Genomic DNA, 23,649 nt, shown 5'->3' with positions numbered 1-23,649 from the left:
AAAGGTTATGTTTGGTATATGTTTCAAGCTATGGGTGGCCCTTGGTCTGTCTGCCTGTGTTGACATACGTTGACTTTCCCCAATATCAGAGAGATCTGCAGTCAGCAACACAGTTACAACTACAGATTTTAAGTAGCTAAGCACTGTGGTCAGTGTGGCGCATGTAGCCAGTGGAATGCATATTCCTTTTGCATCAGTGTTGCTGTCTGTGCTTTGATTGTACCAACAGTTTAAACCACCTCATCGGTTTGTGGTACAGCATGAGAGAGGAAATGACCCTTCAATCCTTGTGTTGGAGCTGGAACTGGACCCAGCCTCCAGAGGTGAAAAAACAAGCTCCTCCTAATTTTCTATACCAACCAGTAAATGTATCACATTTGTTTTCATTGCACATGAACAGGAGAAACTGAGTTTGACAGACTTGGTGATCTTAATGACTGGAGCCATCTGCCATGACCTGGATCATCCTGGATATAATAATGCGTGAGTATGATTGTAAAATAACAATCTGAAACTGCACGCTGTGTTACATGGGAGCTGTGACTACTGCGCGGCGCATTATATGGGGAGTTGTGCCTATTGCACGGTGTGTTGTGCCTATTGCACAGTGCATTAAAAGGGAGTTGAGCCTGTTGAACAGCGCGTTACACGGGGAGATGTACCTATTGCACAGAGAGTTACACGGGAAGTTGTGAATATATCACAGTGCGTTACACGGGGAGCTGTGCATATTGTACAGCGCATTACCCAGGGATTGTGCCTATTGCACAGCGTGTTACACGGGGAGTTGTGCCTATTGCATGGCACGTTACACGGGGAGTTGTGCCTATTGCACGGCACATTACACGGGGAGTTGTGCCTATTGCACGGCATGTTACATGGAGTTGTGCCTACTACACTCCGCAATTTATGGGGAGTTGTGCCTTTTGCACAGTGCATTTTATGGTGAGTTGTGCCTACTGAATGGTGCATTTTATGGGGAGTATTGTCTACAGCACAGTGCGTTACACGGGGAGTTGTGCCTACTGTATGGTTCATTCTATGGGGAGTTTTGGCTACTGCACGGAGCGTTACACAGGGAGTTGTGCCTACTGCATGGTGCATTAGATGGGGAGCTGTGTCTATTGCACGGAGCATTACACGGAGAGTTGTGCCTACTGCATGGCGCATTTTATGGGAAGTTTTGCCTACTGCAAGGTGCGTTAGATGGGATGTTGTGCCTACTGCGCGATGTGTTGGATGGGGAGCTGTGCCTACTTCATGGTGCGTAATGTGGGGAGCTGTGCCTACAGAATGGCGCATTACATGGGGAGCTATGCCTATTGCACGTCTCGTTACACGGAGCGTTGTGCCTGCTGCACGGCGTGTTACATGGGGAGTTGTGCCTACTGCAAACCGCATTTTATGCGGAGATGTGCCTACTGCATGTCTCGGAGCATGGGGAGCTGTGCCTATTACACGGCACGTTACACAGGCATTTGTGTCTACAGCACGTCGTAATTTATGGTGAGTTGTGCCTATTACACGGCATGTTACACATGGAGTTGTGTCTACAGCACGTCGTAATTTATGGTGAGTTGGGCGGCATGGTAGCACAGTGGTTAGCACTGTTGCATCACAGCGCCAGGGACCCGGGTTCTATTCCCTGCATGGGTCACTGTCTGTGCGGAGTCTACACGTTCTCCCCGTGTCTGCGTGGGTTTCCTCCGGGTGCTCCAATTTGCTCTCGCAGTCCAAAGGTGTGCAGGTTAGGTGGATTGATCATGCTAAATTGCCCCGTAGTGTCCAAAAGTTAGGCGGGGATAGGGTGGAGGTGTGGGCTTAGGTAGAGTGCTCTCTCATGGGCCGGCATAGACTCGATGGACCAAATGGCCTCTTTCTGCATTGTAAATTCTATGATTCTACTGAACGGCGCGTTGCATAGGGAGTTGTGCCCACTGAGTGATGTGTTATACAGGAAGCTGTACCTAATGCATGGCATGTTACACTGGGAGCTGTGCCTACTGCACGGCATGTTAACCGGGGAATTGTGACTATTGCACAGTATGTTACATGAGGAGCTGTGCCTATTGTACAGCGCCTTACACGGGGAGTTCTGACTGTTCACAGTGCATTACACGGGGAACTGTGCCGATTGCACGGCGTGTTGTACGGGGAGCTGTGCCTATTGCACGGTGCATTTTACTGAGGGGATGTGCCTACTAAAAGGCATGTTTTGGGGTTGCTGTGTCAATTGCATGGCGCATTGCATGGGGGGGCTGAGGGTACTGCATGATGCAGTACACGGGGGGGGTCTGTGCCTACTACGTGGTGCGTTTCACGGGGAGCTGTGCCTATTGCACACACATGAATATAAGAAAAATGAACAGGAGTGGACCTTTGCACCTTCTATGCATTCAATAGGGTCATGACTGAATCATAGAATCATAGAATTCACAGTGCATAAGGAGGTCATTCACCCCGCCCTATTCCCATATCCTCTGATTTCTTTAGAGTTCAAAAATCTACAATTTGAATCTACCCAACAGCTGAGCATCCACAACCTCTGGCGATGGAGAATTCCAAAGATTCACAACCCTTTAAGGGAAGGAATGTCTCCTCATATTACTGGCCTACCCTTACCCTGAGACAATGAACCCTAGTCCTCTCCAGTCAGGGGACGCAGCTTTACCCTGTCAAAGCCTCGAGGACTTTTAGAAGTCGCCTCTCATTTTTCAGAACTCCAAAACGAGGGCGGGATTCTCCGTTGGTGTGATGCTCCGTTTTGCTGGGAGCTTGGGAGTTTCCCGACGGCATGGGGCTGTCCCACAATGGGAAGCCCTATTGACCGGCCGGTGGAACGGAGCATCCCGCCGGCGGGATGAGGTAGAAATGTGGCACGGCGGGACGGAGCATCCCGCCATCAATCTTTCCTCACAGGATAGCCAGCTCATCCCAGGAATCAATCTTGGGGGAAGGAGACCAAAACTGCACACACTGTTTCATGTGTGACTTAACCAAAGCCCTACGTATTTGAAGCAAGATTTCCTTACACTTGTAGTCCGGTCCCCTTGCAATAAAGGCGCACATACCTCTTGCCTTCCTAATTACTTGAGATACCTGTCCATTAACTTTCTGTGATTCGTGTACAAGGACACCCAACACCCCCTGCATACAAACATTATCTGTATACAAGCAGTAACTAGCATCTTGCCTTTCTATTTTTCCATTCTTCCTACAAGGGAGGATAATTTCACATTTCTCCACATTACACACCATCTGCCTAATCATATTGCAGCTTCTTTGAATTCTCCGAACAGCTTACTTTCCCATTGAGCTTTGTATCATCAGCAAACTTAGATATAATGCACTTGGTCCCCTTAGCTAAGTCATTGATATGGATTATAAATAGCTGAGGCCCAACAATGATCATTTCAGCAATCTACTCTTCACCCCCCAAGAGCCTGAAAATGTCCTGTTTATTCTCTTTCTGCATTCTGTCCACCTCTGAAAATCCAAATACATTACATATCTACAGATCTCCCCCTTATCTACCCTGCTGATTACAACGTTGAAAATCTCTAATAGATTTGTGAAACATGATATTCCTTTCACAAAACCATTTTGAATCTGCCTAATCATATTGTGATTTTCGTATTAGCAACAGAAGCATTTTCACTATTACTTATGACAGGTTAGCTGGCCTTTAGTTCCCTGTTTTGTTCAAAATGTTGTAAATTCTGGAATGCGTTTCCGTTCTGTACAGCTAACTCTTTTAAAATGCCAGGATGTACGCAATCAGGTCCATAAGCTTTTAGTCCTGTTAATTTCTCCTTTTTCATTAGTAATATTAATTATTTTCCTCCTTCTCACTGAAACTTCCAATATGTCATTAGTGTCTTTTAGTGTGAAGACCAATGTAAAATATTTGTTTACATTTACTTTCACGAATATCTTCCTTTCTACATCCTTGTCAAAGTGCATTCCAGTTTTTTGTATTTCTTGTTAATTTGCTCCATTCTATTTTCTGCTTTTTTTTTTTTCAATCACTTTCTTGGTTTTCCTTTGCTTTTTTACAAAATCTTCAGTCTTGCCAACATTGTAATGCTCTTTTCAAGGTACCACTATTCTTAACTTCTCAGGTTAGCTGTCCTACTTTTCCAATGGAGTTTTTACTCCTGAAAGAAATGTACATTTTTTATGAATGATTGTTTTGTTTAAATGATTTAATTCTTATTTACCGCCATTACTTAATTTCCCAATCTACCTCCAACAAATGGCTACTCATAACTGACTTTGTTTAAATTTAAGGCCCAGTTTCAGAATTAACCGCATTACTCTCCATGTTCATATAAAAGCCTGCCATATTATGGTCACTCTTCTCCAGGGGATTATTTACTATCAGATCAGTAATTAACCCTGCCTTCATTACACCATATTAGATCTAAAAAACCTGATTTTCTGGAACTTTTTTTAACAAACTTGTCTCAAAAACATCCCATGAACTCTTCCTCTGAGCATTTCTGCTAAATTAGTTTGTCCAGTTTATGTGTCCCCCAGGACTTTTGCTTCTCCTTGTTACATGTTCCTCTAAGTTCCTGATTTATACTCTGCCCAATGCTATGATTACTTTTAGGGAGGGCATAAACTTGATGCGCAATCAATTACTCTCGAGACAAGGTGAGTCATAACTAATAGGCTTCAATCTGCTAGAACTGTTCCCCAGCAGCTTCGATACAGAAAGTGAAGGCTGCTGGGATGGCATAGGTTCTTAGCTCCGCCCTGAGAGGCAGAGTATATGTACATCAGCCAATGATAGACTCCTGGGTCTAGCCAATGGTCATCCACCTCTCAGGTACCGCAATACCTGGTATTACCACATTCACCCCGTTAAAAAGAACCCAGTGGGGTGATGGCCAGCGTTAATGTCGCCTTTCGCATGGTAGGACCAGGTATGGAGGTGCCGTAATGTCGAGGGTAATAGCAAAGTGTTCACGGTGCAGCAATCAGTCGATCAGGTGGCCTGGTCATCCTTCTGGAGCGTCTGGGCTTCGGCGGTGATCCTGATGGGGGTCCCGGCGGTTGCGACTCCGGGAACGTGGTGTTGTCCTCCCAGGCAGCTTCGTCACCCCTAGGCGGCGCTGTTGGGGTGAAAAGTGGGCAGGGGCACCTGTAGGGGGCGTCGGTGCTTGTTCGGGCCTAGGTAGGGTCGGCGGGAGTACTGACCCTCCGGTCAGGTGCTGCGGGGAGGGTGGGGGTGGGGGCAATAGTGCGGGTGCGCGTGGGGCTCCGGCGGGCGCCAGGTCCCGAAGGGAGACCGTGTCTTGGCGGCTGTCAGGGAACACTACATAGGCGCACTGAGGGTTGGCGTGCAGCAGGTGGACCTCTCGACCAACGGGTCCGACTTGTGCGCCCTCACATGTCTCCGAAGCAGGATGGGTCCGGGTGTCGCTAGCCAGGTTGGGAGCGAGGTCCCGGAGGACTTCTTGGGGAAAACAAGGAGACATTCATGAGGTGTCTGATTTGTATTAGTACAGAGCAGCGACCGAATGGAGTGAAGGGCCACCGGGAGGACGTCCTGCCAGCGGGAGACTGGGAGATTCCTAGACCGTAGAGCCAGCAGGACGGTCTTCCAGACCGTTCCGTTCTCCCTCTCAACCTGCCCGTTTCCCCGGGGGTTTGAACTGGTCGTCCTGCTCGAGGCGATGCCTTTGCTGAGCAGGAATTGACGCAGTTCGTCACTCATAAAGGAGGACCCCCTATCACTGTGAATGTATGCGGGGAAACCGAACAGTGTAAAGATACCCTGGAGGGCCTTGATGACGGTGGTTGTGGTCATGTCTGAGCAGGGGATGGCGAATGGGAACCGGGTGTACTCGTCAATCATGTTCAGGAAATACGTGTTGCGGTCGGTGGAGGGGAGGAGGCCTTTGAAGTCCATGCTGAGGCGTTCAAAGGGACGGGAAGCCTTTATCAGGTGCGCCCTCTCTGGCCGGTAGAAGTGCGGTTTGCACTCCGCGCAGATTTGGCAGTCCCTGGTGACTGTCCTGACCTCCTCGATGGAGTAGGGCAGGTTGCGGGTCTTGATAAAATGAAAGAAACGAGTGACCCCCGGGTGGCAGAGGTCCTCGTGGAGGGATCGGAGGCGGTCCACTTGTGCGGTGGCACAAGTGCCGCAGGACAGGGCATCAGGAGGCTCGTTCAACTTCCCGGGACGGGACAAGATCTCGTAATTGTAGGTTGAGAGCTCTATCCTCCACCTCAAGATCTTGTCGTTCTTAATCTTGCCCCGATGTGCATTATCGGACATGAAGGCAACCGACCGTTGGTCCATGAAGAGAGTGAATCTCCTGCCGGCCAGGTAATGCCTCCAGTGTCGCACAGCTTCTATTATGGCCTGGGCCTCCTTTTCGACTGAGGAGTGGCGAATTTCGGAAGCATGGAGAGTACGGGAGAAGAAAGCCACGGGCCTGCCCGCTTGGTTGAGGGTGGCCGCCAGAGCTACGTCGGATGCATCGCTCTCGACCTGGAAGGGGAGGGACTCGTCGATGGCGCGCTTCGTGGCTTTTGCAATGTCTGCTTTGATGCGGCAGAAGGCTTGGCGGGCCTCCGTCGACAGGGGGAAGGTTGTGGACTGGATCAGGGGTCGAGCCTTGTCTGCGTAATTGGGGACCCACTGTGCATATTAGCTGAAGAAGCCGAGGCAGCGCTTTAGGGCCTTGGGGCAGTGAGGGAGGGGGAACTCCATGAGGGGGCGCATGCGCTCAGGGTCGGGGCCTATGACTCCACTTCGCAGTACGTAGCCTAGACTGGCTAGACGGTCGGTGCTAAACACGCATTTATCCTTGTTGTAGGTCAGATTAAGGATATTCGCGGTCTGGAGAACTTTTCGGAGGTTGGTGTCGTGGTCCTGCTGGTCATGGGTCGCGAGGCCGCAGACAGTAAGTGGGGGAATAGGGCCGCCAAATTTAAAAGTCAGGCTTTGAAGATAGCATTGGAAATCTAGCCCAAGGAGGGTGGCTGCGCAGAGGTGCGGCAGGACGTACAGGCGGAAAATGCAGAATTCCCTGCCTTGGACAGTGAGGTTCGCTAGGCAGAACCCCTTTATCTCCACCGCGTGTGACCCGGAGGCCAGGGAAATCCTTTAGTTTACGGGATGGGTGACAAGAGAACAGCGCCTTACCGTGTCGGGGTGAACAAAGCTTTCCATGCTCCCAGAGTCGATCAAGCACGGTGTCACGTGGTCTTTGATGGAGATCGTCATTGTAGCTTTCGCAAGCGTCCGGGGCCGGATCTGGTCCACAGTCACCGAGGCCAGGTGCAGTAATGGAGAGTTCTGGTCGGGCAGTGTGTAGTCGGCTGTGCTGGGGGCCTGCGGCCCCATCCAAGATGCCGTCAACCATGTGTCGCACATGGAGTCCGGGGATGAAGAAGATGGCGGCGGCGAGGGACAAAATGGCGGCGCTCACCCATCCAGCATGGTGGCCGGGGGGCAAAATGGTCGCGGCCACGGGTCGCACACGGCCTGAGGATAGGGGGGTGGCGGTGGACGCTGGATGGCCGGGGCCTGAAAAGGGGGCTGCCGATAGTCGCTGGAGGCCACGGCGCGGGCCTGGCAGACCCCGACATAGTGGCCCTTCTTGCCGCACCCTTTGCAGGTGGTGGTGCGGGCCGGGCAGCGCGGGCGGGGATGATTCGCCTGCCCGCAGAAGAAACAGCGTTGTCCGGCAGCGGTAGCGGGCCATCTCGCTGCGCAGGCTTGCGGGGTCAGAGGGAAGGCCTGAGGGGCTGCCGCAATGGGGTGCCACACAGCCCAGGGGGCCGCCGCACATCCGGGAGCAAAAGCCAGCGCGTTATACGGAACGTCCATGGACCCCGCCAGGGCCCGTGCCTCAGTACGTTCCAGTGTGTCCATTTCTAGGAGCCTTCGGCGGATATCGGGGGAAGTCATACCTGCCACGAAAGCATCCCTGATCAAAAGTTCCGTGTGCTCGTTCCCCAAAACTGGCGGGCAGCCACATTTTCGGCCCAGCACCAGCAGCACCCGATAGAAGTCTTCCAGCGTTTCTTCGGGGCTTTGTCTCCTAGTCGCCAGCAGGTGACGGGCATAGACCTGGTTCACAGGGCGGATATAATGTCCTTGTAGCAGCTCGATAGCTGCAGCATAATTCTCCGCCTCCTCGATCAGAGGGTAGATCCCAGGGCTGACCCGCGAGCGTAGAAGGTGTATCTTTTGTCTTTCCGTGGGGATGTCAGCGGCCGTGTCGAGGTAGCCCTTAGAACATGCCAGCCAATGTTTGAAGATAGCAGCAGAGTTGTCCGCGTGGGGGCTGAGCTGAAGGCACTCCGGTTTGATACGAAGATCCATCCTTTCAACTGAAGTTGTAGCAAATTAAATTGATGCGCAATCAATTATTCTCGAGACAAGGTGAGTCATAACTAATAGGCTTTAATCTGCTAGAACTGTTCCCCAGCAGCTTCGATACAGAAAGTGAAGGCTGCTGGGACGGCATCGGTTCTTATACTCTGCCTCTCAGGGCGGAGCTACGTACATCAGCCAATGGTAGACTCCTGGGTCTAGCCAATGGTCATCCACCTCTCGGGTACCACAATACCTGATATTACCACAAAACTCACTAATGTTTTCAATGTTTTTTTTATTTCTTAGCTCCAGCTATACTGATTCTACGTCCTGATTTTCTGAGTGCAGATCCTTTCTCTCTTTTATGGTATCCTTTACTGCAACATCATTCCCTTTTTCCATTCTGTCCGTCTTGTATAAAAGTCAAATACTCTGAATTATTTACTTCCCCAACTTTGATCACCCTGCAACAACTGCAAAATGGATACTTCATCAAACCCATTTATCAATTTTCATGCCATTAATTCATCTATCTTGTTACAAATGCATTCATGTGTAGTACTTCTAACTTTAACTTTTTTTTTCCAATTAAGGGGCAATTTAGTGCAGCCAATCCACCTACCCTGCACATCTTTGGGTTGTGGGGGTGAGAGACCCAAGCAGGCACAGGGAGAATGTGCAAACTCCACACGGAGAGTGCCCCGGGGCCGGGTTCGAACCTGGGTCCTTGGCGCCGTGAGAGATCAGTGCTAACCACTGTGCCGCCCTTTAATTTTTACCTTTTACTAACTTTCTCCAATGTGAGCTTTTGCTGTTGTCCGATTGCCATTGTTAGACGTTCTGCCCTTACCTGCTGGAATCTGCTTGATCTTACCCAGATTGTCAGTCTCCTTTCCAGTTTTGACTTTTCTCTTCACTCCTGCATGGGGAGTTACCTGAGTTGCGCAGTGTATTGGACAGAGGCAATGTGTGGATTGGACACTGTGTTTCGTAGGGGAGTCTGTGTTGGAATTGTTTCCTGATTGAGTATTTGTGGGGATTCCTGGATCATTCAGACTATGTTTGAGACCTAACCTACAAAACAGATGGTGAAACCTTAAGTGAGGTGTCTGTTTTCCAAATGTTGTTCAGATACCAGATTAATGCCCGCACTGAGCTTGCTGTCCGATACAACGACATTTCCCCTCTGGAGAATCATCACTGTGCCGTCGCCTTTCAGATTCTCTCTCAGCCAGAATGCAATATCTTCGCTAATGTGGATCCGGAGATCTTCAAACGGATTAGACAGGTCAGTGGTCATGGTGTTTACTGGCGACCTACAGCTGCCCCAGCAGCATCTGAATGCGACAGATGAGCTCACTTCTTATAAACCCTCCGATGCAATCTCACATTTCCAGTTCCTTTTTACATAATCTTACCAAGCTTCATTCAATGTGTTTCCACACCCCTGGAATTCACTTCATGACTTTTTCATTATTTAGTTGCTGAACATTCATCAGTTACTTGAATCAATTATTGCTTTTTAAATTAAGTTTGTTCACTGCATGTTCCCAATGTCTGCATTGCTTATGATACGATGTAAAATAACATTTTTAAAAATTCATTTATGGGATATAAACATCATTGGCTAGGCCAGCATATTGCCCATCCCTAATTGTTCTTGAGAAGGTGGTAGTGAGCTGTTTGGTAGGGACTTCCCGGATTTTGACCCAACGACCGTGAAGTAACGGCGATATATTTTCAAGTCAGGGTGGTGAATGGCTTGGGGAATGCAAAACTTGGCAGTTATCTGTCAGTCACCATCAACTGGTGCATTCACGGTGGCAACGCTTCTACCAATCAGAGATCACTTGCCAATCCATCAGCATTCTCTTCCCATAGAGTATAAATTGTGGTTTTTCCCTTAAACTGCCATTCTTGCAAAATGTCCTTTTTCAGCAATACTTGCTTGGACTCCGTGAAATGTGGAGCAGCACACCACTTTTCTTTATCAAATCCGTTTGGTTTATCCTGTCTTTATTTACTTTTTTAAAACTTGCAAATTTCCTACACTCTCCTTTTAACATAGTTACTCAACGTGTATTGTATACAACACAGTATTTACAATACAGTATGTACTGTATAAATATTGTTTTGTTAATGTCCTGTTGAACACAGGATACTAGATGTTGTTGTGTTCTAGATAAGAGTAATATTGAACAGTGTAATGATTAGTTCTAAATCAGTCTGATACTGTGCACTTGTTCTAGATAATGTGGTCTGGCACAATGTGGAATCCTGGTCTCGTGCACTGTAGCATAGTGGTTGGCACTGTTGCTTCACAGCACCAAGGGCCCGGGTTTGATACCTGGCTTGGGTCACTGTCTGCATGTTCTCTCCGTGTCTGCATGGGTTTCCTCCGGGTGCTCTGGTTTCCTCCCACCACAAGTCCCAAAATACGTGCTTATTAGGTGAATTGGACATTATGAATTCTTCCTTAGTGTACCCGAACAGGCACCGTAGTATGGCAACTAGGGGATTTTCACAGTAACTTCATAGCAGTGTTAATGAAAGCTTACTTATGACACTAATAAAGATAATTATTATTATTATTAGATCAGTGGGTGCGATCAAACAGAAATGAAACGGAGTCCTGTGTTGCGTGCGTTTAGACAGGTATTACCCGGTGCAGGCAGTGCCGAGAACGACCCCACTATCAGACCGGACTCTGTTTCATTTTGTGCCCTCAGCGAGGAATGTCCTGCTGCCGACGCACTCCGTTCCATTTCCTGCACTAACAAACTCCGCCGGCGCCTCAATCCCGTAGCCCCCACCACGACCTCTGGACCGACCCCCCGCAACAACCCAAATTCCCTATAAGGAAGTCAAAATATCCTCCACCTCACAAGGGAAGGGCACCCATGGGTAAAATGCCCAGTTGGTACCCAGTTGGCACTGCCCAGGTGGCATGTGGCATGCCAGGGTACTACCCTGCCCAGAGCCCAACCACTCATGGGCCCCCGATCACCTGGGAGACCACCCTGGGAGAGCCTAACTGCACACTTTAATATGCAGATTTGGGTCATAGCGAGAGGCCATTCGCAAGATTTACCAGCCGCGTCGCTTCCTGAGTCGGGTGCAGCCGTTCAATTTCGCCCAGTATATTTCTGTATACATTGATGTCCTGTTTCAAGTCAATTCCCAAAGCGAAAGAAAAGACTTGCATTGAATTTGATAACCTCCGGGTGTCTCCGAGCAGTTCACAGCCAATTAATTTTGTAAGCAATTAATTTCTCTGCAAGCTGCAATGGGATGAGTGAATTTATGTTGATTTTAGTTGAGGGACGAACGCTGGCCAGAATTCTGTAAGAACTCCCTGCTCTTCTCTGAAAAAGTGAACGGGAACTTTTGCACCTAGGTAAAGAGCTATCCCAGGCGTCAGTTTAAGATTTCATCCGAAATACAGCAGGATAACAATGTAGTACTCCCTCAGCATTTCACCTGAAGTGCTAGTTGAACATACAATATTCTGACTGGAAGCCAAGTGTTGTGTGACTGAACCAAGCTGTCTGAGCAAAGCTCAACTTGGTCGAAAATATGGTTTGTTTTGCAGTTTTGCACTTGGGCCATAAAAGGGACAGTAGCGATGTGAATACAAAATTGGCTGAATAATAGGAAGCGGAGAGTAAGGTCAAACGATAATTTGGGGGCTGGAGGAAGGTTTGTAGTGGAGATCCCCAGGGGTCCTCTGCAGGACCAATGCAGAGAGCAGTTAATAAACCATACAGTATCCTCAGCTTTATTAATAGGGGCGTAGAGTACAAGAGCAAGGAGGTTAAGCTGAAGTTATACAAGACACTAGTTAGACCTCAGCTGGAGTAGTATTGTGCACAGTTCTGGGTGCCACACTATAGGAAGGATGTGAACGCATTGGAAAGAGTGTAGAAGAGGTTTACAAGAACGGTTCCAGAGGTGAGAAACTTCAGTTGTGAGGATAGATTGGAGGGGTTGGGACTGTTCTCCTTGGAGAGAAGAAGGCTCAGAGTAGATTTGACGAAGATGTTCAAAATCATGAGGGGGCTGGATCGAGTAGCTAGGGAGAAGCTCATAAAAGGATCATGAATGAGAAGGCACATTGATTTGCAAAAGAAGCTAATGTGATGTGAGAAAAAACATTTTCACACGTCGAGAGGTTCTGGTCTGGAAAGCACTGCCTAGAAGTGTGGTGGAGGCAACTTCAATGGATGCATTCAAGAGGGCATGACAAGATGTTCAGGGGTATGGGTAAAGGCAGGGAAATGGCACTGAGTCATGATGCTCATTTGGAGACCCGTTGCAGGCCTGATGGGCCAAATGACCACCTCCTGCACCGTAACGATTCTGTGAGGCTGTGAAACCAAACCAAGCTAGGCCTATTATTAGAGCCAAGACATCCGGGAGTGAATTCAGAAAGCATATCCTCATACACAGGAGTAGGGGAAATCGGGAACTCATCCTGAAATAGCTGTCAAGATTGGGATGGATAGGCGGTGCGGTAGCCGGAAACCACAAAGTAGGTAGTCAAATGCGTTGTTTACAAAAAGGAACTTGAAGAACAAAGTTTAACAATAACAGTAATAACTATGAAACCAGGAGCTCTAGTAAAACAGGTCTTGCCTGCAGGTTCTCTCTTGCAGACTAAGAAAACCCGCCCAAAGCTCACACATGCTCTGAACCCACAACAGACGCTAGTAAAACAATTACATAGGAGAAAGGTTTATAAGAACACACTGTACTCAAAATGACTCTGTAACAGGAGGATGCTGAGTGATATGGATGAAAGATGTGTACATGGAGTAGAGCTACAGAGCAGATGTGACTTAATTAATGGCACAACAGGCTTGAAAAGTCGAATGCCCGACACCTGGTTCGATATTCCTGCTCACCCTTTCCCCATAAATGACTGACTGCAATTGTTGTCGGCCAGACATGTGTTTTCTAATATTCTCTGCCCACTCTCCTGCCTTTTCTACAGGGAATTATTAAACTGATCCTAGCGACAGACATGGCTCGACATGGAGAGATACTGGACACATTCAAACCTAAAGTTGCCACTTTTGACTTCTTAAACGAAGAACACATTATAAGTGTAAGTAAAACTAACATTCAGACTAATGCATGACCCATTTTAGACTGCAAATTAAGAGTTACTGGCTACAAAATGTCTGCAGGCCCCTTGGCATAGTCCCCGGAGTCAGTCAACCCAAAGAGCTGCAGATTAGATGAAACATTGATGGGCCTGGAATATACTGTCCATGAATTTCTGTCTGGGTCTATTTGGAGGCTGTGTTATTAGAGATGTGGGAGGGAATTTCTAAGCTAGAAAGTTCTGCATTCCTGGTCTTCCCAATGCTCAGTAATTGAGCAACAGAAGAAGGCCTCAACTGGGTCAAGGTAAAAATATGGCTTATTTATCAATATCTGACCCTTTTATATAAAGGGAAAAATTGAGAATAACTTAAACATTCTGTGCTTCTGGGGCCAACTGGGCCTCAGGAGAGGTTGTAAAGCTGAAAATTGCCAGAAGGGAAAGACTGTTGAAGGTTAGTTGTTTCAGATTGTGACAAAGCAGAATGCATGTGCTCACTTCAAAAAAAAATGTTCCTCCTTTTTCCCAGCTGAAAATGCTTCTTATCAAGTGCTGTGATATTTCCAATGAAGTGCGGCCAACAGAGGTGGCTGATCCTTGGGTTGACTGCTTGCTTGAAGAATACTTTACACAGGTGAAAGGCACATTGCAAAATAACGGTTGCAAACTGTAGTAACATTCTAGTTTTTACTAAGCCCTCTGGCATTTTGTTCCAAACATTTCACATGTTTAAAATAAAATAGTTAAATGTGTATTTCAAAACTATTTAAAAGTCCATCTGATCTTGCCATGTTGGCTGAATAATTTTAGGGGTAATATGGTGCCAGGTCTCTATTATGTGTTAAATCAGGAAATTATCAATGTCTTTTCCAAATACTTTGTCAAGTGTATATTCAGTAAATCCATTGACAGTCCATTCCTTGAACTGGTGTGAAATAGCTCCTCTAAGTTGCATCCCACAGGAAGTTGCTGAATGTATGTATGTCCTCTGACTCTTATACTGGATGAACACAAAGAGCTTCTACACAACAATCTTCATGGAATTGACTTAAAGTTAAACAGACCATTTGACATAACTGGTTTATACTGATAAATGTACTACGTATGACCATCCTCACATACTAATTAATCTAATCCTGAATCCATATCCTTTAAAAATTTGTATTAATATTTCTCTTTATCTGCCACTATTCCTTTTGGTAATTTGATTTCTGTGTGTGGCAGAGGGAGGGGCCAAATGCCACGAATACTGTGCCCACTACCAACCCACTCATTCCACTTCAGTTTTATCAGCAGCAGGTAATGCCCACGCCAAGTACCCAGTCCAGCAGTTTTCACTGTGCAAGCTGGTGTTGGTGGTTTCTTTCTTAAAAGGACACCTGGACCAATTACAGTTTGCCACCCTCTCCCCCAGCCCCCTTTTATTGGGGTCTGCCAGCCTGGGACCTGGTAACATCCCTGCCCCCCCCCCCGCCATCTCAACTTACCTTAAACTTCAGCATTGGCTCCTTGGGCGGCACAGTGGGTAGCACTGTTGCTTCACAGCTGCAGGATCCAAGTTCGATTCCCGGCTTGGGTCACTGTCTGTTTGGAGTCTGCACGTTCTCCCCGTGTCTGCGTGGGTTTCCTCTGGATGCCCCAGTTTCCTCCCACAAGTCCCAAAAGACATGCTGTTAGATAATTTGGACATTCTGAATTCTTCCTCTGTATACACGAGCAGGTGCCGGAATGTGGCAACTAGGGGCTTTTCACAGTAACTTCATTGCAGTGTTAATGTAAGCCTACTCGTGACAATAAAGATTATTATTATTATTATTGTTGTTGTGGGCTGGAGGAGGTGGTGTGACTGGGTCCAGAATGATGCTGGCCATTGGCCATTTAATTCTCTAGCGGCTCTCTAAGATTGGACTTCCTCCCCGGGTGGGATGGAAGTTCCTCCTTAAACCAACTAACAGCCTGACCAGTCAATTGAACCCTACAGAGCAACCCGCTGCAGTGGAGGTGAGATCCCCTGTGATTTTGGCAGCATGGTTGCACACTGGTTAGCACAGTTGCTTCGCAGCTCCAGGGTCCCAGGTTCGATTCCCGGCTTGCGTCACTGTCTGTGCGGAGTCTGCATGTTCTCCCCGTGTCTGTGTGGGTTTCCTCCCACAGTCCAAAGATGTGCAAGTTAGGTGGAATTGCCATGCTAAATTGCCCTCGGGTTAGGTGGGGCTGCTGGGTTATGGGATGGGGTGGAGGTGTGGGCTTAAGTAGGGTTCTCTTTCCAAGAACCGGTGCAGACTCGATGGGCTGAATGGCCTCCTTCTGCACTGTAAATGCTATGATTCTTTGCTGACTGTTGGTGGGGGAGGTTGTGATAGGGATGGAACCCTCAGCCCAATTAAAAATCCAGCTCATTGGTTGGCAGCATTCTTGTTGCTCCTTATTGGAACCATTTTTGGCACCTCTACCTCCTGATAATAACCAAAATTGGTTTTTCAGGTGGTGTTGAAACTTGGGTTAAAGTTCAGGTGAAGTTAGTGTTTAACTTCACTTCAATTCAAATTTTGTTCCGGACCCAAATCAAATCAGCATGATAGCTTGAACTTTGCTTATATTAGAGTCTACTATTCGGGTATAAATTATTCGAGTCTACTATTCGGGTATAAATTTTGTTTTGGGATGAGATTTAAGTTAAGTCATACGTTCAGATTGAGATAAAAGTTCAGACTGATGTGCTTACAGGTCAGGGTTTACTTGATTTTAGGGTTGAGGTTCATCAGTTTGGGTTTAGAATCAAGCTGATCCTTAAAAAGTCTCCTTTATAAAGAGAGTCTAAAAAAGACTATTTGTTCTAGACATACATCTTTAATATAGTTTACCTGTGTTTAATTACAGAGTGACAGGGAGAAATCTGAAGGCCTTCCAGTCGCCCCATTCATGGATCGCGATAAAGTTACCAAGCCCACAGCTCAGATTGGATTCATCAAGTTTGTGCTCATACCAACATTTGAAACACTGATGACAGTAGGTTAATAATGAATACAATTCCTCTTTTGATCTTGGAACTAAATCAGAGATCCCTTCCTTTCCTCAATTAAGGTACAGCAAGTGATTCAAAAGGCAAATAGCGAATTTTTTTTTTTGTAAGTGTAAAAGAGTAGATTGGGTCTGTGCTTGCTGGAGTTGATGAAAATGAGAAGTAAACTCATTGTAACATTTAAGATTTCTGAGGGGGCTTTACAGGGTCGATGCTACAAGGTTGTTTCATCTGGAGATTTTTGAACTCTGCAGCATCGTTTCAGAATGAGCGGAGGAAGAATTTCTTCACTCAGGCTTGTGAGTCTTTAAAATTCTCTACCCGTGGGTAGCCAGTCAATGAGTATTTTCAATGCTGATCTGGACAGATGTTTGGCCTCTGGGAGAATCTGGGACTTAAATAGTTCCGATTTTTCCCATCACCACCTGTCAAAGGAAAAAGGGTGTTTGATTTTGATTTCCTCTCTTTCTAAGCGGTGGTGAATTTCCAAATTCTGTTTTGGTGTGATCCAATTTCCATTAATAACCTCACAGCAAACTCGAGATAGGATGGACTCGAGAGTTTGTTTATTCACACGCACTCAAAATGGGAGGGGGGTGGGGGGGCAGTGGCACTATGTAGCCACCACTTGTGCATTCATACGATACACAAGAGATGGAGAAAGAAAGACATACAGGGCAACGCAAGTCCAGAATCAAAGTCCAATGGTAGACGGGGAGTCTCTGTTTATTTGTCCCCTTTTGAAATGGTTTTGTTTTAAAAGGTTTCACTTTTTAATGTGAGGGCTCCATTTAGAGTGCAATGTTACCCATTTTAAAGGATGCGAGTAGTGTGATGCATCTTGGGCAGCACGGTAGCATTGTGGATAGCACAATTGCTTCACAGCTCCAGGGTCCCAGGTTCGATTCCGGCTTGGGTCGCTGTCTGTGCGGAGTCTGCACGTTCTCCCCGTGTGTGCGTGGGTTTCCACCGGGTGCTCCGGTTTCCTCCCACAGTCCAAAGATGTGCAGGTTAGGTGGATTGGCCGTGATAAATTGCCCTTAGTGTCCAAAATTGCCCTTAGTGTTGGGTGGGGTTACAGGGTTATGGGGATAGGGTGGAGGTGTTGACCTTGGGTAGGGTGCTCTTTCCAAGAGCCAGTGCAGACTCAACGGGCTGAATGGCCTCCTTCTACACTGTCAATTCTATGATGACCAGGCCCATTGATTTAGAGAGCAGAGTCCAGTTTATGATTGTGTTGGCACCATTTATTCTCACTGTATATTTGAGAAACATTATTTTTTGTACTGCACTCTCTCAGATGTGGACCCCCCCCCCCCCCCCCCCCCCCCCCCCCCCCCCCCCCACCCCTACCCCCACCACCACCACCACCACAACCAACTTAACTAATTGGTCAATTATTAGCTCTTGCTATGCACAATAACAATATAAGCCCCTTTAATATAATAGACTGTCCCAAGGGATGCTCGAGAATATTACAAAGTACTTCAATAGGCACAAAGCATTTTGAAACGTCCTGAGTTCATGAAAGGCACTACATCAGTGCAAGGATTGTATTTGTCATGTGGGAGGGGAAATGACACAAAAGGTGTTCTCCTTTAATATTTGTTCTAAGGCATTGTTTTAAGGCAGTGTAAAGGAAATATCTTCCATCTCATTTGTTATGTCTGACTATATAATGTGGAGGGGAATACAAGATACTATAAAACAGACATTTTCCTAAAACTTATTACCCAAAAATTTGCACTGCGGACAATACATCACATGAGGTTTGTGCCTGACCAAGTTGACTATTATAGCACCACCATGCCACTCCTACTGACTGGCACTGATCATTCCATATTTGCTGTTAGTTATTCCCGCAGATTGAAGAAGCTATGGTCCAGCCTCTGCGAGATTCTAGAGACCGCTACGAAGAGCTGAAACAGATTAATGATGCAATGAATGAGGTAAATACATGCGTTAAGTGATCTGTAGATATTGCAGTTTCCTCCAATCGGAGGTCCTCAATGACTTGTTGTCCTGTCTCAGCTGTCATGTGTTTTTAATGGTTTTGATTTGCTTTGGATCTGGAAAATAATCTCCTTTTGTATATTGCATTGGTAACACTGACCAACCAAAGTGCCTTTTCCATAAAAGAAATACTTCCACTTATAGAGCTTGTCTCACAACCTCGGGATGTCCCAAAGAATGTGACAGCCAATTAGTTCCTTTTGGAGCATCGACAGATGTTCTCAAGCATGGGGCAGAATTTGCATGGACGAGATTCTCAGGTTGCTTCTGTTTTTCTTTTGCCAATTACCTTCATTTTGTATCCTTCGGATACTGACATTCCTGGGCATAATTTTCCTTATTTATTCCAGCCAAATCCTTCATGATTTTTAACAGTTAAGTGACCCATTAACCTCTTTGCTCTGAGGCGAGCAGCCCCAAATTCTCTTGATTTTCCAGATTCTCCCACAGTGGATGCAGGCGAAGGTGTAACTGCTGCTTGGGGCAATTGGATCTATCCTCCTCCACTTCTCTTTTATGCTGGCTCTTCACTCAGTCTCAAAGGTGTCTTGTAGCACTTGCAATGTGACATATCTGGGCATCATGACCGACTGCCTGTGCTTCCCATTGGCAATGTTCGATGTGGCACACAGAGCGACATCTTCAGGGAGTCCCTGAAATGTTTCAATGGGGCTCCTCTGTTCCTTTTACATGAGGTCAGTTCTCTCGGCAACATTATTTTGAGCAGGAGACTGTCATTCATCTGGGCAACGTGACCCGCCCAAGGCAGTTAGCTCTGCAGGAGGATGACCTCTATGCTGGGGATATTAGCTGTTCCCAGGATTTCAGTGTTTCTGAAGCAGCCCAAAGGATGCTATGGGCGCAGCACCGATGGATCGGCTCCAAAGAAGTACCTGACAATGGTACAGGACTCTTGACTCGGTACCTTACAGAAGAGGGTTGAGGACAACAGCTTTGAACACTTGAGTTTCATCTGTGCTCTGAGGCTGTGGTTACTATACATTCACCTACAAATGTGCTATTTGCTTTTTGATAGCCAATGGCCCACTTTGTTGTCTGTGGAAAAATCAAATGAGATGACACTCTCAAATAGGTAAATTGGTTGATGGCATTCAGATCAGTTCCTTTTGTTAGGATACTGGACCAGACCTCAATATAAGGGCAGCACGGTAGCACAGTGGTTAGCACAGTTGCTTCACAGCTCCAGGGTCTCGGGTTTGATTCCCGGCTTGGGTCACTTTCTGTGCAGAGTCTGCACGTTCTTCCCATGTCTGCGTGGGTTTCCTCCTGGTGCTCCGGTTTCCTCCCACAGTCCAAAGATGTGCAGGTTAGGTGGATTGGCCATGATAAATTGCCCTGAGTGTCCAAAAAGGTTAGATGGGGTTACTGGGTTACGGGGATAGGGTGGAGGTGTGGGTTTAAATGGGGTGCTCTTTCCAAGGGCTGGTGTAGACTCGATGGGGTGAAAGGTCTCCTTCTGCACTGCAAATTCTATGATTCTATGATTTGTTAGGATACTAGACCAGACCTCCATATTTATTTGGATACTGGACCAGACCTCCATATTTATTTGGATACTGGACCAGACCTCAATATTTATTTGGATACTGGACCAGACCTCAATATTTGTTAGGATACCGGACAACATCACCAAACATGATTTTTTAAATTTGTAAAATTGTGAGGAGAGGATACGTCACCCCGGGAGTGCTGACTCTGGCCAATTGGTATATTTTATGTTAAAAACAAACTTTAATTTAAACACAGAATTAACCACATTAACATCAAAGAAATACCTTTACAATCAAACAAAAGGAAAAACTTGAACTATCTATACCTGCTAGGTCCTATTTGGAGTTTGCGTTTCCTTCTCCGTTGTAATATGGCCTCATTAGGAGATGCCCATTGATTGCGACAAGTCAACTGAGTGGTGGGGAGACGAGCATTTGTTTAGGCCACCTTTTCTAGCCGTCTCTCCAATTCAGGAGCAAGGCTGCTTGGTCTCTCGCAGTGCTAACAGGTGATGATTCGCCTGTAGGTCATCATCAAAATGTAACAATATCCTAAGTCACCTATAATAATCTTTATTAGTGTCACAAGTAGGCTCACATTAACACTGCACTGAAGTTACTGTTTTAGGCAGGATTGGAACTATGGCTGCCAGTGTCAGCTCACACCTGCCATTTTCACCCCTTTGCTATCACTACAGGATTTTCTTGTTGAATTGCAGTTGGGGTGGAAGAATGTTTTCCTTCCTGCCTGTGCTGTGAAGCTTTAAGGTGGCGTACAGTTTGGACTGTGATCTCACCCCTAAAGTCTGCAGCTCATCTGTTCTGGCCCAGCAAACTAGGATGGCGGCAGCGAGGTCTCCAAGCCACAGGTTTAGATTTCGAGTTTCCCCTCTCCTAGGTGGGTTGCCGACCAAGACTTGAAGGGACCTTGCTTTCCTTGCTCATTTATCCATAGCTAGTATATCAACAACTGTGCTTACACCTTTGATCCAGAACATGATGGTCATTTGAGCCACAGGGACTCCTTCTGCCCTGGTCGTTATCTTTGTCAGGGAAGACATCCACCCACTCAGGTGATGTCATGTCCATCAGTTCTGCCCTCAATTAGCTGAGATGGTGTGGCACTTGGAGCCAGCAGTGAGAGTTGGGTGCAGGAAAGAAACAGTGATTCCAGTCCATCCTGCAAGTGGGCTGCAGCCGACTGAACATAGAAGAATATTACCTCGACCTGAACATCCCATACACTCCTTGCACTGAACTTTATTCAACTCCTTTTGGAAATCCGAACTAACCTCATCAACCCATGCTGTTGTTCCATCATGGAGCTCTGCTACTGCATCAATGAATGGAATGCACACACTGTCATACTGAGAATGTTTTGTTCCTATGGCAACCATCCATCAACACTTGCTTAAAAATATAAATTATACTTTCTTTATATCCCAAGACCTTTGTCACAGTCTGTTCCACAGATTATAACCTCCTATTACGTGTCCACCATGTATTAATGAAAATAAGTGAACCCCTCAGTCATTCAACGTCCTCTTGTGGTAAACATTTTTCTCCTGTATGGTTTCATGAGGCTTCGGGCAGCTTTGACAGGCCTTTTCCCAGACTTCTACCAATACCTAACTGACTGCTGGGAACTCCCAGAGAAACTTTTCTTTCTTCTCTTCTTCCACCCTTCACATATGAGGATGCCCATTTTCCCCACTGGTTACTACCCCTTCCATTGAGTCTCAGATGGAAAACTCTAAGCTGCCTGTTCAAACTCACTCCCTGCATTCTTTGCATTTAACATTGGCCTCACTCGTGTTTCCTCTCTATTGTTTGATGAATCAGGTCATATGGAGTGGAGACCAGAGGCACCTCAGAATTCCAATGCTTAGTTGCAGAAGAAGTCCAAGCGAATTTGACCTGAAGTTCACTATTGTGTGACATTTTCTAGCCCACTGTCGTTACTCTTTTAAGATAATAATAATCTTTATTGTCACAAGTAGGCTTACATTAACACTGCAATGAAATTACTGTGAAAAGCCCCTAGTCACCACACTCCGGCACCTGTTCGGGTACAGGGAGGGAGAATTCAGAATGTCCAAATTACCTAACAGCACGTCTTTCGGGACTTGTGGGAGGAAACCAGAGCACCCGGAGGAAACCCACACAGACACGAGGAGAACGTGCCGACTCCACACAGATAGTGACCCAAGCCGGGAATCGAACCTGGGACCCTGGAGCTGTGAAGCAACAGTGCTACCCACTGTGCTACCGTGCAGGCTGTAATAAAAGTGATCTTTTAATTTTAATTTTGTGTTCAAAAAGCGTTGCAATGCCACACTGTCCACAATAACTTTTTTTTTTAACTTTACAAGTTGCGGAAGAAAACAGAAAATATTCCCCTTGGATGGCAGAAGAAATAATTTTCTTTGTATGTCGATTTTGAAGAACTCGCGCTCTTTCACCCGTCCTGGAATTCTGATACAAAGTAACCAGAAACCAAATGTGGATGAGAAAATATTAAAGGAGTTGAAATGTTTTTATCTTAAAGCATTTGAAATTGTTTTTCAAATAGAATTATTATATAGCAAATGGGAATATCGCCAATATGGTGTATTATGGGAACATAGAAAGATAGTCAAGAGATTGAGCTAAGGACAGCCTATGGTGATTGGCCAGATGAGAGATGTCATAACAGCTGGAGCTAGCATCAGAAGGAGAAAGAGCCCCACGAGAGAATATTAATGATAACAGCAAAAGTAATATCTAGGAATTGCTGTCGACATTAGCTGAAATTTAACATATTGTAGCAAGTGAGTTGAAATGATGCTGCAGGAATTCTATCTGGATGAGAGATGTGAAAGAACAACGTACAACATGTTGTATCACTTAGTTTGTGTTAATATTTTCTGAAAGAACTATCCAATAGATCTCATTCCCCTGCTCCTCCCTCGTAACCCTATGATTTTATTTTCCCTTTTCAAGTATATATTCAACTATCTTTTGGAATTTACTGCAAATATGTAAGGTTCATCAGTTCAAAGTAAGGTCATGGTCTTCCCAATAAATGGCTCAGTTACTAAATGAACTGCTGATGTTGTTCCAATTAATGCAACCAGGGAAGCCTTGGTTATGGTGGTAAGCCAAGTGGCCTCAGGGCTCCCACACTGGGGAGAGATATAAACCATTCTGCATTCCTGATTACTATCCAGTGCCTCCTGCTGAAATTATTGGGTTTGTCGAGGGTGTTGGATCGGGTTTAGCTGTGGTGGACCCACCATTGAGTTGTTTGCTCCACTTGCTGTCTGGGATTACGTGTGAAAATTGGCCATTGGGAAAACTTCGAAAGGCTGACTCGATGAATCAAACATCAAGAAATGGTCAAGATCCTCTCGGCAAAGGACGAAAAGGGGTTAATCAAAGATGAGGAACAAGGAGCTTACTTCTGTTTCTTTTATCCCCCCCAAAAAGGTAATGGTCACATGTAAATTAAATAATGTAATTACAGGATTACAAACTATTGTTACTACTCTGGGACGAACGATATTGAAGAAAATATTGGATGATAAGTTGAGTAAATTTACATCAATTTGTCTGTAACCTATATTAATAAGCATTCAAAGATAAACACCAGTGTCACATTCATTCCAATGAACAG

General features: G+C 46.2%; 1 protein-coding gene across 1 annotated transcript in view; it reads left to right on the top strand.

The window, feature by feature from the left end:
* LOC140398270 (high affinity cGMP-specific 3',5'-cyclic phosphodiesterase 9A-like) overlaps positions 1–23,079 on the top strand; it is a 63,061-nt gene extending 39,982 nt beyond the window's left edge. The window contains exons 12-18 of the mRNA XM_072486745.1: positions 401–483; positions 9,473–9,629; positions 13,335–13,448; positions 13,978–14,082; positions 16,329–16,457; positions 18,324–18,419; positions 22,367–23,079. Coding sequence (XP_072342846.1) covers positions 401–483; positions 9,473–9,629; positions 13,335–13,448; positions 13,978–14,082; positions 16,329–16,457; positions 18,324–18,419; positions 22,367–22,414 — 732 coding nt within the window. The 3' untranslated portion in view covers positions 22,415–23,079. The remainder of the gene's footprint in view (positions 1–400; positions 484–9,472; positions 9,630–13,334; positions 13,449–13,977; positions 14,083–16,328; positions 16,458–18,323; positions 18,420–22,366) is intronic.
* Positions 23,080–23,649: the final 570 nt, after the last annotated feature.

The sequence above is a fragment of the Scyliorhinus torazame genome, chromosome 21, assembly GCF_047496885.1.
Source record: "Scyliorhinus torazame isolate Kashiwa2021f chromosome 21, sScyTor2.1, whole genome shotgun sequence".
NCBI classification, from domain to species: domain Eukaryota; kingdom Metazoa; phylum Chordata; class Chondrichthyes; order Carcharhiniformes; family Scyliorhinidae; genus Scyliorhinus; species Scyliorhinus torazame.
This window is presented reverse-complemented; position numbering and strand designations above follow the sequence as displayed.